The following is a 16,950-nucleotide window of genomic DNA, read 5'->3' as shown; positions in this document are numbered from 1 at the left end:
ATATATTTTTCTAATCGAGAATCAGGAAATCCATGCCCTAGCTTGTAGGGTTGGCAAGAATGTCAAAACTATGGTGAGTAGAAAAGACAGCACCATATTCTTGTCTGCTTCTGTTTCATGGCCTATTCACTGATGTTCCGGCTTTCTACTGATTCTCCAACCACTAATGGAATGGGCAGAATTCCAATAATTAAGAAAGTGTGTGTACATATATATATATATATATATATATATATATATATATATATATATATATATATATATATATATATATATATATATAGAGAGAGAGAGAGAGAGAGAGAGAGAGAGAGTATATATATATATATATATATATATATATATATATATATATATATATATATATATATATATATATATATATATATATATATAGAGAGAGAGAGAGAGAGAGAGAGAGAGAGAGAGATCACAAAACAACTTTTTTTTTGTTGGAGTTTATTTCTTAGACAGAATTTACCCCCGTGGCACCCATGTCAGAAAAGTAATGTTTTCTCGATATATTAATTAAATTTATTTCCATTCTGACTGATTCACTACATTTTTCTGAATAATTATGTTAATTTAGTAAGTTGATGAAGAATTAAAATTAAGGGGAAAAAAGTATTTTTCAGAATTAGGGGAGTAAGGTTAACAATTTCGATTGCAAGTAATAGGTCCATTTACTAAACAATGATTCAATAAGGGACAAGGTTGTAATAAATCTCAAAGTGAACATTACGACGGCTTCATTGTTAAAGAAATGATAGCAAGCGGAATGAGGTTAACTAAATTTGTTTTTGTAACAATATTATGTTCAAAATATCATAGTAGCGAAAGCAATGTCAACCAAATTGAAAAAATTCACATATACTATAATGAACTACGACCACAATAAAACTTTTCTGAAAAGGTCCTCCATTTACTAAATTTACCGAAAACGTGCCATGCTTTTTGATGAAGACCATGAACCTTTCTAGTTGGAAAATGTGAGGCTAACCATAATCAGCTAGTAACCATGGTAAGATGTAAGATGCCTAATTTTGCAAAACCATCATTATACGTATAAATTAACCCTTATTTATAGCGACTCCACCTTGTTAGCAAGAAATATGAAATCGTCCGATAGCTTTGTTTATGTTGGATTCGGTGGGATTTTTTCATTTCACTGGATTGGATCCAATTACTGGATCCATTTAGTATGTTGGCGTGTTGTATAAAAGGGACCAACGTCCCCTTTCTTGTGATTAATTTGATTTGGAGGAATCACTTGCCCTTTGTTCCTTGATTATTTCATTAATTACAATTTGCTAGTTCTTAGCTAGTTCCAATCTTTGTTTCTTTGTTGATCGTGCATATAATAAGAAATTTTCCTCTCCACTGCATCAACTTTGGTATCGCTGCACCTTGATTATTCTTCCTCGTATTGGTCGTGATTGCTCACAGTTTGAGAAATAGTCCGAAGCATTAGTAGGAAAATTTCATAGAGTAGATTGTAATGACATGGGTTGGATTTATGTCCTTCATTTGCTTAAGTACAGTTTAGTACATCTATAAATATTCACTTAAATGACTGCAATCACAAATGTATTGACACAAATGAGATTTATATTCTTCATTTGCTTAATTACAATTTACATAATGAGTTTAACTTATAGTTACATCTTTAGAGATTCATTTAGATGATTGTATCACAAGTATGTAATCAAACATATGAAATTTTGGTCATTGTTTGCTCCATTATAATTCATCCAATGAGCTTAACTTGTAATTACATCTATAAAGATTTATTTAAATAACTGTAATCACAATGTATGCAGAATTTAAGTTCTTCATTTGCTCAATTATTGTTCGTTCAATGAGTTTAACGTATAATTACATCTGGAGAATGATTGCAGTCAAAACGTAATGACATAGATGGGATTTACTCCATTTGCACAATTTTAGTTTGTCAAATGAGTTTAACTTATAATAATTTATATAGAGATTCATTTAATAATTTGTAATCACAAATACGTATCGACAAATGTAGGATTTAAGTCTATCATTTGCACAATTGCTGGTTATCCAATGTAATTACATCTATTTTAAGTCTATTCTTTGTTCAATTGTAGTTCAACCAATGAGTTTAACTACTAATTACATCAATAGATATTCATTTAAATTATTGTAGTCATAAGTACATATTGTTAAGGAGGAGATTTAAGTTCATCCTTTGCATCTATAGAGATTCATTTAAATTATTATAGTCACAAATACATAATGCATTGAATGACATTTAAGTCATTCGTTTGCTCAATTATAGTTTATTCTATGAGTTAAACCTGCAATTACATCTATGAAGATTTATCTATAAAATTGTAATCACAAGCACATAGTGATACAAACAATATTTAAATCACTCGCTTGCTCAATTATAATTCATCTAATGTACTTAACTTGACATCTATAAAGATTCATATAAATGATTATAATAATAATTATATAATGACATCGACGAAATTTAAGTCATTCATTTACACAGTTATAATTTATGTAATGAGATTAACTTGTAAATACATCTATAAAGTTTCATATAAAGATTAATTAAGGAGTTCCACCCTCTCTCTCTTTGGTTTCAGTCTACAAGACACCAAAACATAACATCGCTAGTATACTTTTGGACTTTGCCATGTTATTTTCACAAGTTTGCTTGTGTTCATGGTGCATCTCTTGATCAGGCTATTTTCTATGCTTTTAATGTCTAGGACAAACTTAAGTGTAGTAGTAAGCGTCCTAAAATTAGGGAGTCTAGCAAGTACATGCAAAGTTATCCAACCAGAGGAGCAAGCTCCTTAATTTCTAAAGACAAGAATAGTTTCAAGAGTTAGCCTAAAACTGATAGTGGCTCTGCATTTAACACCAAGTCTAAGATTCATAATTTTGGTTTAGACACAAAGTATTTTCATTGTCATAAGTACCGACATATAACGTCTCAGTGTCCTACGGTGGTTAAGACCACCAATTCAGCTAACCCAGAACGGCCAGTAGGGGTGGAGGCAGGGGGTAGGGTCCCCATGGGCCTTGGCCTCATCTCAAAACATTTATTTTTAAAAATTTATATGTAAATTTTAAAAAATTTTACTTGTTGTATATAAAATTTTGAAAAATGATATTTCAGTTATACTTAAAATTTTGAAACTTTAATTCAACTTGCCTCATGAAAAATTTCTAACTCCGCCTCTACAGCCAGCCCCTTCTAATGAGACTGATGGAGAGTCCAAGTCATCTACCAGTGACCGTCACGATCGGGATGAAGAATGCTGTGTATTTGATAAGCATATCAACAATTTAGTATTTGTCAAGTATGCTCTATCGAAGAAATGGTTATAGAATACTATATTTTGTGCACATTGCAAGTGTGAAGGTCACGTTTGTGATTGATTATTGATGGTGGGACTTGCAAGAATATGATGTTAGATTCCTTAGTTGTGTATCTTAATTTTGACAGTAGAGAGACATCCTCACCGGTATTGCATGTCTTGATTTAAAAAGGGGCATGAGTATCCAATTGAAAATAGATTTTTAGTCAAACTTTCTATGGGACCTCCTCATCAGGATAGTGTTTGGTGCGATGTTGTTGCATGAATGTATGCCACATAATGTTGGGAAGCCTTGACAGTATGATAGGAAGGATGTCTATGATAATCATAATAAGACATACACGTTTAGAATGCATAAGATAGATAAACTTTAGGTTCACACACACACACAAAGCTACATTTTATGTGTGTGTGAGTGTGTATATATATATATATATATATATAGAGAGAGAGAGAGAGAGAGAGAGAGAGAGAGAGAGGGTGGCGATTAGGTTGCCCACGTGTACCAGCTGTTCATGTGGCCAACTTAGACTTTTGATCAGGACGGGAAGATAGAGAGAACACAAATTCTTGTGTTTTCCTCTGCAAGATGGGGGGAAGACCCCCTTTTTCTCTGTCGGCCTACTTGTTCACTCAATGCGTGCTTGTCTTCTTCTTCCCCTACTTATTCTCGTGCACGATTTCACCCAAAATTCGATCTGGTACGGGTGACTGAGATCGAGAATTTTCAAAAGCGATCAAGAAAGAAGGCTCAACGTCACTGGACAGAATTTCTGAGGCATCTTTTTGTCGACTTGTGATGCTTCTGCCTCAAATTTCAAAGGTTTGAAAGAGGGTACTGCCCGCCTGCTGGTCCACTTTCAAAGGTTTGAAAGATCTCTCTCTCTCTCTCTCTCTCTCTCTCTCTCTCTCTATATATATATATATATATATATATATATATATATATATATATATATAATGTTCTTATCAAAATCTAATTTTATACCATATCTCTTCTTTTGTCAAGCTAAAGCCAGAATTAAATCCCATTGCAATTTTGTTATGCTTTAGACACTACAATAATTCCACTCGTCACTTTTAATGATGCACGGAAAGGCCAACTCAGCAATTAGGGATGTTAATATATCCAATTTGGATCAGACATCAGACAGCACTATTTCGAAAAAAGAGATGGGGAAAAAATTAATATCTGATTAATAAATCAAATGGGATTTGAATTTAAGAAAGGAGTTTTGGTCGGATTTGGATTTGGATTTAGAAATGCATAAATATCGAACCAGATTCATATTAGGATTCGGGTTGGATTTAGTTTTTAAAACATAACCTATAATCAATGCCTTAAAATTTTGAAAATCGGCCAAATTTGGTTCAAAATTCACTTTCAAATTTATAAATGTACAAATCAGATTCAGATTTTTTTTTTCATATTTGAATCCGAATTTATGTCAAACATGTGAATTTCCAAAACATCAAATATAGTTAAAAGTATACTTTATAAGAATATGATCCATTCACATCCCTATCAGCTTCACTTGAAGGGGCATTTGATGGCCTTGAATTTTAATTTTATACTTAAAATTTTAGAAACAAAATTCCCCTTTAATTTGAAATTAGAATGAAAATTTCAGTTTTAGTTTCCCTTTATGTTTGATACTATGAAATTTTAATTCCAGAATTGAAAATGACATTTTCGATAGAACGAAAATTGCAAATCTTCAGTTTCCCTTTTAAGTCGGGTTTGAGATATTCGTTAGTTTGATAAAACCTTAGATTTTGATGTACAAGACATACTATGCTCTTAAAAATTTCTTACTGTGATGTTGACATCGGAGAATGATTTCGGTCTTATGCAGGTAACATGGAAAACTGTGCTTCTACCCTTTATCCTGAAGGGCATTTTTGTCATTTTAAAAGGTCGACTTTTGACCTGTACCACTTTTGCGGTTTTGCCATTATAGAAGAATGGTCTTAAATTTTGGTCGCAGAAGTACTCTTACACATGGTCCCTTATTATGAGTCATAACATATAACCTGCTCCGCTCCGTTCACATGATCCATTAGGCATTGTGAATGCTCAAAAATGTCTAAACCACACCTTATTAAGAGTTAGGAATTTAGTTAAAATTACCTTGCCGACATACTCACTGCTAGAAAAACGTTTTATTTCTATTGTTATTATAATTTTCTTAGTGTCAAGCTCAAAGTCTGTTGACAACATTGAGGCCCAATTGGAGTGCACTGTTGGATGGGAAGGTCGGGAAAATGTGTGAAATAATAGGGGTTTATAATGTTCTTAATTTTGAGTTAGCACTTGTTCTCTCTCTCCTTGAATCCTCATTGTGTTGTTGGTGGTGGAGTATTCCTCAATTACCTATTGTGTTGTTGGTGGTGGAGTATTCCTCAATTACCTTTTTCATCTGTTGTGAAACATTCTCTCATTACTCTTTTCATCTGTTTCAAATATGACACGTCATCCCTTAGTGATTGGAATATTTTCATCCATCACACATTTTTCTTCCACTTTTGGTGTGACTTGCTTTCTTCCCTTCTCATTTTTCCTCCACCTTGCTAACCTCTCATTGCTCACCTCACATCCTGACCTCTTTCCCTTTCCCTTGGAATCACTTTTTCTTCTTGCTATTTGACCTCATTTGGTTCTTCCGCTGCATCGTTCCTACCCGAGTTTCTTTGGTCCCGTAGACCCTTTCTTCATGTCATTGCTTTTGTCTAGCTTTTTCTTGCTGGCCACATCAATACATTTGACCATCTACAATGTCTTAGCATTAGTTTAGCTAACTGTGTCCTCTCTGTTTCACCGTGATTAAGTTTTGGGTTTACCTTTTTACCTTCTATCCTTTCTTCTATAGTGTTGTTGTCTTTGCATGACCTTCATTTCTTAGTAGCCTTTCAGACTCACCTTTCATTTGACTTCTTTTTCTTTTTTGTCCTTCCTCTCACCTTCCCTTTTTTTTGAGTCCTGTCTGAAAGTTGTGGTTCATATCTTTTTAGTGGCGCATTTGGGAGGAGTACAACAATAGGGTCTTCAAGGGCACATTCTCATCGCCGGAATCTATGATATGTCTTGTGCAGGGGTATGTTCACTTTGCTATTCAACTACGACACCATCTTTCGTTTGTTATTGGCTACCGCTCCGTCTATTCTCTCTCTCCCCACCCATCTTATTCTGTTTTATTGTGTTGCTGTTTTGTATATTTTATTTTTCTATTTTGTTTTTGTAGTTTGTTTTTGTATCTAGAGGACTTCTTGTCTCTAAATTTTGTTACACATTCTCATTTTATTGACTCTCTCTCTCTTTCTCTTTCTTTTAAGCCAAGAAAACCACCACCTCTAACAAAATAGATTTGAGATTCAAAATGTATGTTAATGAAGTCCGGTGTATATAGTTGCTGCTTTATGTAAATTTCAAAGTCCTTTCTTCGATTTTGGATGGCAAAACATGAAGCTCAGATGCTTCTTTCAAATTATAAAAGGTTTTTATGTCAATTAACGACTTTCTTTGTTTTTTTCCCGTGTCTATATATATATATATAGTTTGGGTAGAGAAATCTTGTGGCTCTCATAAAACATAGTTGGGTGCATTGTATTGGGTGGTGTAGTTGTGATTGGACGGAGCTTTGGGTGGTTAGAGGATTTTAGCTTATATATATATATATATATATATATGTGTGTATGTGTGTGTGTGAGAGAGAGAGAGAGAGAGGACAGACACATGCAACAAGCAAGATTGGACCTCTCTTGGGGTTTCCACATATTTTGCATCCCTCCGTGTCCTTTTCTTGATCTTTTTGTATGCATTTGTGTGGTGATCCGCATTCAAAATCGAAGTTCAATTCATGGAGAGACATGCACAACTAATACTTTTATCAGGGATTGGGCCTAACAGGAAAGCTACAGATATATATTAATTATTAATGATGGATGGACAACCATATCTTATAGGACCAACATTATCATGTTCCGCCATATGTTATTGGAAACAAAAACAGCTATTTTATGTTGGCAAGAAAGATTAAAAACAGGGAACTATTTCACTCCCATACTGGGCATATCACAACTCACATGCAATAGAAATTCTATGTCAAAGGACAGAGAGAAAGAAAGAGACAATACTTCGCGGTGTCTTTTACCAACATGATATTAAGCAGCACATATAACTAGCTTTCTTTTAGTGAAACTTCCGTTTACAAGCCAACTTATTTTACAAGGTTTGCATTTTTCATGAAAACTATTAATAAGAGCCTGAAGTGAATTTCTAACTCGAAAAGTAGAAAGCATTTTGGCTACAATCTTTTACCATTATTACTCTCTATTGCTAAATTATATTCTTACTGTGTATATTTCAGTTTTTCGGGTTAACAAAAATTTACTCCAGGTCCTCATCCGATAGTTTCCTAAAAAGGACCACATCCTTATGCGAAAAACACAAAAAGTACTCCATTTCCTAAAATTATAAGCAAAATGTAGGACCCAAAATGAATCGTCATGCTCAAATAATCATTTTATGAGGGGAAGTACTTACATGAAGAAATTAGAGCCTACCTATAGTCTACAACCTCGAAACAAATAAAAATTCAAGAATACCTTTTGACATGGACTAAACTTATATGCTATATATAAATACTCGCAGCATCAGTAGAAAAAAATGATTCCTGGAAGTTGAATGAATATTGATTGTTCACATGAACCTAATATATATCCTCGAAACAAATAAAAATTCAAGAATACCTTTTGACATGGACTAAACTTATATGTTATATATAAATACTCGCAGCATCAGGATGATTCGTGGAAGTTGAAGGAATATTGATTGTTCACATGAGCCCTATATATATATATATATATATATATATATATATGTATCGATTTGATACTGCACCTACTTCTCTAGCATGATCAGCCTATTGATGCATAATGACAAGCTCAGTTGATTTGATCTTGATATTTTATGGATTTGAACTGTAGGTTTTCAAACTTCGGCTCTAAGGTTTCAACTATAGAAGTCAATGTCAGAATGAAAAGCTAAGAAAAGTAAAGCAACAAAAGGATACTAAAATAGTGAAAAGGAAGAAATTAACCAGTAATTAACACATCATCATTCACTTGAGTTTTGCCGATTTGAGAATTTCAACGTCAAGAAAGTCAAAAATTAAATGCCTCTTGCTTGACTGGGGTTTTGCTTTAACCTTACGGACCCCACTATGGTGGAAAGCAGGGGGCTCGCTAGAGGACTCTATGGTTGGCTTTTTATAAGCTTCTTAAAATCACATGTAAAGGCTCTCGATTTAGACGACATGCATGGCCCTACATCACAGCCTCAAGCATTGATTTCCTTGTCCCCTCCACATGGTGTGCCTCTATACATGCATGTGAACCCAGTCAAACTTGGTCAGGCTCTGTCAAATGGCTGCTGCACCATGCTCACCAAAGACTAACATTACATGGTCATCCTTTCTCACCAAGTTCTCCAAGGCCGTCGATCAAGTCGTGGAGTCAAACGAAAATTTAAAATCTGTTGCTAAACACACACAACATAATTGCTACATGTAAGTTCACTAATGATTTATGGTGCGTGAGTGCTTTTATTCAATAAAAGACTATGGCACTTAAAGGTCTGTTTGGCAAACAAAACAATATGTAACTGTTTCATAAATATGGCCGAAAGATTGGAAAAGATTCATGAAATATCGTAAAAGGTATTCTATCAATTCGCCTCAACTTTTATGTATGAAAAAATTACAAACTGTTCTATTTGCCAAACATACCCTAATTGAGAGATTTTAAAAGTTTTAACCATTTGGCAGCATCTGGAGTCTGACTTACTTGATTTCTTATATATATATATAGTGTGTGTGTGTAAGAGAGAGAGAGAGAGAAATGTTTATAATATTTTGATTATTTTGCTTTCTGTCTTTCCTAGAAAATAGACACCAAGTAGTTGTGGTTATTTTAGTTTCACAATTAAATTAATCTCTGTATGTGTCAACCATATCCCTCACTTTGACCTTTTCTTCCTATGCGTCCTGGCTCTCCATTATTACTTATGTTTAACTTTTTCTTCAGTCCAACCTCTTATACCAAATATCAAATTTCAAATTTAGAAGACTCAAAAATAAAATCCACAAGAATTAGATGTGGAAATTATTATTCATGACTCAACAAACACCAACCATGGATTGAAAGTAGAATGCTACAAGTTAACCCAATAAACATGACTCCATGACTCACTCCCACTAATCAAATAGGCGAAAATTTCACGCTGGGTGATTTAGTTAACCAATGAAACGAGTAGAAAATTTCACCCGGATAAATAATTTTTCCTGTATCTAACTTCACATGGAAAACAAGAACCATGGTTGCCCAAAATTTTAGGGGCGCCTGTTTCCTGAAATAGCAGTCATCTCAGAATCAAGGATTTTTTTTTTTTTTGAAGAGCCAAAATTCGGTATTTATTTACCCTGTGGTTCCCATCTTAGATCCAAGTGCTGTCAAACACATCATTAGTTCTGCACTCTAACAATTAATCCATAAACCTCCCACTCAAAAACAATAAAAGTTCACGCCAAATATAACTTAAATGGTCGTTAAAGAAGGGTGAGATATGTTTGGACAACTTGTCCCTAAAATTCAAACACCAACGATTGGAGGTGGACGATGGGTATGGGGGGAGTCCATCGACAAGTATGAAGTGTAAGCATATACGTCGGAGTCACATCTTGATATAATATAAATGAATTAAACAAGTATAAATGGAATTCATATGTGGTCCGTTTTTTTTTTTCTCTCCCTCTCTCTCTCTTAGGAGGAAGATACTGCCAGGCATGTTTGTCCCCCATCTAAACGGGGAACTTGGAACATTCGGTGGAGCAGAAGCATACTTATTCTCCCCCAACCGACCTCCAGTCAGAGTATGATTGAATCCTGTCTCTCACTCTACGGGAAGGAAAACAGAGAGCGAGTCCAACATATTCAAGACTTCAGCCACCGAACCCAAATCATCCGTTTCTCAGTGACAGTGTCAGCGGACTAAAGAGCAATGTCTCCGAGTATTTTTGCTATGTTGGTCTTTAAATTATCGTTTCTGCGCTTGAGGAGAGAGAGAGAGAAATTTAGCGCATTCTAAATTTGACCAGCAGTGCATTCCTTAGACCTTCTTTAACAGTTATCATATATATATATATATATATATATATATATATATATATATATGCGTGTATTCAGGTAGACCAGAAAGGCATGGTAGGCGACTCTTTTTGCGGCAAGCTACAGTCACAGAATCACAGGCAATGGGAGCATGTTCTGATTCTCTCTCTCTCTCTCTCTCACACACACATACACACACACATTGAACTCATAAGGACCTTGCCTCCACTCACATATGTATAAGTAAAACCCATCTCTGTCTCCCTTTCTCTCTGATAACAAGGACCAAGAAGAGAAAAACAGAGCAGCAGGTGGGAGAAAGAAGATGATAACCTTGAAGGACTTATACAATGTCTTGAGTGCAGTCGTCCCTTTATACGTGACCATGTTCCTCGCCTATGCATCTGTCAAATGGTGGAACGTCTTCACCCCACAGCAGTGCGCCGGCATCAACAGATTCGTAGCGGTCTTTGCCGTGCCCCTGCTGTCCTTTGAGTTCATTTCGAGGATCGATCCCTACGCCATGAATCTGCTTTTCATAGCAGCAGATGTCATATCAAAGGCTACCATCCTCCTGTTTCTCTTCTTATGGGCCAAGTTCACTACCAGAGGCAGCCTAGATTGGACAATCACCATGTTTTCCCTCTGCTCTCTTCCCAACACCTTGGTCATGGGGATACCACTCCTGAAAGCCATGTATGGTGATGACAAAGAAATGTTGATGATTCAGACTGTTGTGTTGCAGTGCATTATTTGGTACACTTTGTTGCTGTTTCTGTTTGAGTATAGAGCAGCTAGAGAGTCTCTGGTTCAGAGATTTAAAGGCAGCAGCGAAAGTGAAGCAATTGGTGTGAGCATGAAGAAGGTGGGGGAAGACGGTGGTGGACAAGAAGGTGAGGAGGTTGTCCACGTTGTTGTCAGTAAGCCATCAAGCAAAGTCGCAGATCATGAAGATGGGAAAGAAATTCACAAATTTATCTGGAACTGTTCTTGCTGCAACTCTCAAGGCAAGATTTTGTGAAATCAGTTGAAGAGAAAACAGAAAACTCTTTTTTGCTGTTTTTCTTATGTGAATATGTAACTAGTGTTTTCTTCCTCTGATTGTTTCTTACGCCAGGTTATTGTGAAAGGTCTGCGCAAGTGTGTAGCAAGGAAGCGGAGAATACTGCAGAGAAAGCAGAAAGCCATGAAGAAATTGCTGACACATCATCTTTTTCACCACAGATGGTGAGATTGATCCTGAAAATGGTGTGGTTTAAACTTATAAGAAACCCAAACTCATACTCAAGCCTGCTGGGTATAAGTTGGGCTCTGGCTTCTTATAGGTATAACTAATTTTCTTGAACTCACCAAATTCAACAAATCTGATTTCTTCTAGCTTACAGTTTTGCAAGTTATGATAATGCAGGTATGGATTTCACAAGCCCAGGATCATGGAGAACTCCATAACAATCCTGTCAAATGCTGGACTTGGGATGGCCATGTTCAGTCTTGGTACAAACAACTCATTACTTAGCTTGATCAAAATTGCAGCCACTGAATCAAATTATCATTAACTTCCAACCTGTTTCTGATGAAACTCCTCAGGTTTGTTCATGGCTCTTCAACCAAGGATCATAGCATGTGGGACAAGGCTTGCCACATATGGAATGTTGGCTAGGTTCCTAGCTGGGCCTGCTGTCATGGCAGTTGCTTCCTTCATAGTGGGGCTTAGAGGAGATATTCTGAGGGTTTCCATTGTTCAAGTAACTTTCTCTCTTCCGAGCTCAATTTGCTTATATAGTCTTCTACATCTTCCTATTGGCTCCTCACATAATTCAATCAACTGTAATTTTTTTACTCACTTTCTAGGCTGCCTTGCCACAAGGAATAGTGCCATTTGTGTTTGCTAGGGAATACAACTTGCATCCAGATGTTCTAAGTACAGGGTAAGTAAAAAATCCCATTACATATTTTGGTTTCAAATGATATAAATGTGAATCAATCTCAGCAGGCAGCATTCCTTCTTCTTGTTTTTTTTGCAGGGTCATATTTGGGATGATTATTTCTCTGCCCATTACAATTGTATACTATGTACTTTTAGGTTTGTGACTAGATTATCTGAGTTACAGGAAACCAGATTTTAATAAAGGGGAAATACATTTATATGCAGATTCTACGTAGATAAGACTAATATGCTTAAAGTTGCTACCTCTTTCACCACCATCGTAGATGCTAAAGAAAATGAAGTTTTTCAAAAAGAAGATGAAGCAGAAGCTGTGGGTATCAGGCCATGGAACTCGGGGCAAGAGCAGAAAAGGAAATAAAGGAAATCGTTCATGGTGGCCTTAGAGAAAGATTCTGATCATTTCTCAAATATCTTGAGAAAAGATAAGAAAAGGTTTTAGTTTTTTGAGAATTGAGTTATTGATATTCCTTACTCTGAGAAAGGAAAAAAGTTTTAGTTCTAAGTTTTTATGTTCTTTTTCTCTTATCATATATGACATGAGCCTGGCCGTTGCTTGTATAATGGATATGTGTTGGTGATCTTGTAGTCATGTTGGTAGCATTAATTTTCCTTTTCTTAGCAAAAGCATCGTCCACTACCATCCAAGTTGTGCAAACATAGAGTAAAATGGGGAGCAAGAGAGAGAGAGAGAGAGAGAGAGAGCAACAGAAATGGAAGGGATCAACTCAATATTGGTTGGTGCTAGACTGAAAGGCAAAAGGATGTATCAACTACTAGGAGCCTAGAAGTACCTTCAAAGTTAGACATTCATGAAAGCTTTCAATCACTTCAAAATCCATCAATATAGCTGGGCTGCAAACAGATCCAGACGATAGCCTAGCCGTGGAGCTGCGTCGGGCCCTGGTGGGAACTGTCCACTAGGTGTGCCGTGTGCGTGCTCCCACACTATAGAGCCCAGGGGAATAACATGAGAACTTGAGAGCACGAGAAGAATGTTTCTCACTTGATTTTTATAACGAGCTGTTACAAGCATATATACAAAAAAGATTTACAAGATCCACGACTTGTAGAGTGTATGAAGGATCACAAAAGGAAGGTTAAAACGGATGAGATTATCTAGGAAAGAGATAAGTGATATGAGACAGTTGCCATAGATATCTCTTTAATTTGAAAAGTATGAAACGTTAATAATTATCCAATACTCCCCTTCAAGTTGGCGTGTGTATGTCTAGATACCCAACTTGATCAATGTATTTTTTAAAACTTCCTTTCCCAACGGCTTTGTAAAAATATCAGCGACTGAATAACTCCTTGTTGAATCTTTTCTCTAATGAAATGACAATCTAGTTCTATATGTTTTGTACGCTCATGAAAAACCAGATTTGCCAAGATGTATAAAGCTGCTTGGTTGTCACAATAGAGTTCAGTTCATTTAAGATCATGTACCCTAAATCATTTAATAGAGCTCTTAACCATACAATCTCACGTCACAATGGCCATAACTCTGTATTAGGCCTCAGCTGATGATCTAGCCATTGTTGTTTGTCTCTTTGATCTCCGTGCAATTAGGGATGTCAACGGATCGGATTTGGATCGGATATATCTTCAACCATATCCGTTTTTTCGAATATTCATATATTCGGATTCGGATTCGAATTCGGATAAAGCAAAGTCATATCCGAATCCGAATCTGAAATCTGATTTTACAATCCGAATCCGATCCGAATATTTATATCCGAATCCGAATTTTGAACCGGATTTTGCCATTTTTCAAGTATTAGATAGAGGATATTTGTCTAAAACTGAATCCGATCCAAATCCGTATCTGAATCCGATCCGGTTTCTTAATCGGATATTAAATTTTTATCCATATCCGATTTTTTCGGATCGGATCGGTTGGATATCCAATTCAAATCGGATATATGCAATAGGGCTTTTTCCAATATAAACATTGTAGCCACTGATTGATTTTCAACTGAATCGGCAGCTAGCCAAGTCTGAGTCACGATAAGCCTTTAGGTGTCTGAGTCACAATAAGCCTTTAGGTGTTCTGAACTTGATGTGGGAAACGAAACACCTTTACTTGGTGAAGCTTTCAAATATCACTATAAGTGCAACATCATAATGTGGTCGTCTTGGAGATTGCATAAATTAGCTTAATGCTTGTGTGCAGTACATAATATATGGACGTGTGATAGTTAGATAGACTAGACGTTCAACGAGACGTCTATATTGTGTTGGGTCTTTCATTAAGTCTCCATCCTTTGAGTTTTGGTTTGACTCCTGACAAGCCTGCATTGGCGAGAATATCTAAGACATATTTTCTTTGACTCAACAATATGGCAGTTGGAGCTTGAGCAACCTCTATTTCCAATAGATATTTTAGCTTCCCTGAATCCTTCATATGAAACCGTGTATGAAGGAATAATTTTACTTTGACAATTTCTTGCTCATTGTTCCCTGCAATAATGAGATAATCAACATACACTAAAATAGCTACAAACTTACTTCCCTTGTGCTGTGTAAATAGAGTAACCGGCAGTAGATTGAACAAAATTGGCACTTTTTAATGTTGTCAGTAGTTTGTGAAATCAATTTCGTGGGGACTGTCTGAGCCCATACAATGATTTATGTAGTTTGCAAACTTTCTTTGTGATGCACTCCCTCTCATGAAGAAGACTCGAAAGAGGTGACATATATACTTCTTCATGTAAGTCGCGATGAATAAAGGCATTACTCACATCCATTTGATATAAAAACCATCATCGAATAGATGCAAGTGCTAATAACGTAAGAATGGTAGTGAGCTTTGCAATAGGGGCAAAGGTCTCATGATGGTATATGTCTTCAACTTGTGTGTATCCCTTGGCCACTACATGAGCTTTGTACTGGTCTATACTACCATATGCCCGTCTGTTATCACACCAAATTTTTTCAAAAAGACTATTTTATTTTCACACAAATGAAATTCTCAATTATTTTATTTGGATTTAATTTTTAGACCCTAAGTCCAACCCTAGACCCCGAACAAATGCATGACTATTTGATCCAAAACGAATCTCTAGACCCATGTCCGAGTCCAAACACAAGATTCAAATACGAAATCCAACTCTCGGATCCAAATTAGATCCAAAACCAAAGTCTAGATTCAAATATGGCATTTCAAACTCAAAATCCAAAGATGAGATCAAAACAACAAAATTTGATGTTATGAGTACCACGTGTGCATGCATGGACCTTCCTTTTGTTTTATGTTTCGTTCTTGAGCTAAAATGTGTTTTGAGATTAAACCACTCACTAGAATGTGTCGACGACCAATCAAACCCAATTCGAATCTAAAACGAGATCGGAATCACTCAAAGTGGAGTTGACCCCCCTTTTGTTATAAAAACCATTTTTATACACATTTAAAAAAATGGTTTTATGTTTTTTTTTATGAACAACCCCCCTTATTTATTTATTTATTTATTTTGTTATTATTTTTAATTTTTTTAACTCAATCGTGGAACTGCTCGTCGCGTGCGCAGCAGTGCATTACGCGAGAGTGTGTTCCCAAACACGTCGAACCGGGTCATGCACGTTGTGCAGGCCCCATTTTCAGTTAAAACCACCCCTTGGCCCTGTTGGGTGGCATTAGCCCTAAGCACACCCCAAATCGGTATTTGTACGGCTAATGGCCAATCCCGCTTGATCAAAATCTATTTAAAAAAATAAAAATCATTCAAAAATACTTGGAATTCACATGACAATGTTGTTGAATTAAAAAAAAAATTAAATTTTGAGTTTTGGCTTTAAAACTCTCTATAAATACTCATACAAACTTCTCTCTTGAGAATGAGCTAACCCTTGGGGAACATCTAGTGCTTTCTCACTTGAAAATCTAGAGTTTTCCTTAGCTCTCTTTTCATTTCTCTCTTCTTTTCTTCTTTTTCTTCTCTAACCTTGAGAGCAAGCTTCTCTAAGTTCAAATTATTCAAAGGAACACGAGGAGATCTTTTGGGGGATACCTTCATCATCTTGGAGTGTCATTCTAGGTGACTTTGGATTATCCAAAGAAGGAGACTCATTCATAATATCGCCTATATTTAAGGTATATAGTCATTCTCTTGTTTTCATTTATTTTCATTTCTTCTTGTCACCTTCTCATGGCAGTACAAGAAAGCCCTAAAGATTTTTTATCTGGAGTCGAGAGCTACTCTTCAGTGCACCGGAAGTATCAGCAAGGCGAAATAAATTTCATGTCTTCATTTATTGCAAAAAAATATGCTTGTTATATTGTTTTACTCATCGTTTATGTTTGAAATGATGTTCATGCATGATGTATTAATTTTCCTTAATTAATGGGGAAATGCACGGTGAGAATGAGTGTTTCGATTGGGATTTATTCATTCTTATGTTGATTTTTGAGGTTGGAATTTGTCCAACCCGAGAAAGACCTTTACAAATGTGTACGTGTTAAAATGCATCTTCATGTCA

At 35.7% G+C, this 16,950-nt stretch overlaps 1 protein-coding gene across 1 annotated transcript; it reads left to right on the top strand.

Annotated features, from left to right (window-relative positions):
* Positions 1 to 10,638: 10,638 nt before the first annotated feature.
* LOC116249534 (probable auxin efflux carrier component 1d) lies at positions 10,639 to 13,045 on the top strand. The gene is made up of 6 exons (XM_031622651.2): positions 10,639 to 11,533; positions 11,644 to 11,851; positions 11,935 to 12,020; positions 12,114 to 12,271; positions 12,378 to 12,454; positions 12,551 to 13,045. The coding sequence occupies exons 1-6, from the start codon at positions 10,852 to 10,854 to the stop codon at positions 12,615 to 12,617; spliced, it is 1,278 nt and encodes a 425-aa protein (XP_031478511.1). The 5' UTR covers positions 10,639 to 10,851; the 3' UTR covers positions 12,618 to 13,045.
* The last annotated feature ends 3,905 nt before the right edge of the window (positions 13,046 to 16,950 follow it).

This window comes from Nymphaea colorata, chromosome 3 (genome assembly GCF_008831285.2).
Source record: "Nymphaea colorata isolate Beijing-Zhang1983 chromosome 3, ASM883128v2, whole genome shotgun sequence".
Classification (NCBI taxonomy): Eukaryota; Viridiplantae; Streptophyta; class Magnoliopsida; order Nymphaeales; family Nymphaeaceae; genus Nymphaea; species Nymphaea colorata.
The sequence above is the reverse complement of the archived record's forward strand: the minus strand, read 5'-3'. Positions and strand labels throughout refer to the sequence as shown.

Bases quoted from the DNA above. Each gene is read 5' to 3' on its own strand.
- LOC116249534 (XM_031622651.2), top strand. From the start codon at position 10,852: ATGATAACCTTGAAGGACTTATACAATGTCTTGAGTGCAGTCGTCCCT. The intron at 12,021-12,113 runs GTACAAACAACT...GAAACTCCTCAG, and splicing joins GATGGCCATGTTCAGTCTTG to GTTTGTTCATGGCTCTTCAA. The intron at 12,455-12,550 runs GTAAGTAAAAAA...TTTTTTTTGCAG, and splicing joins CCAGATGTTCTAAGTACAGG to GGTCATATTTGGGATGATTA.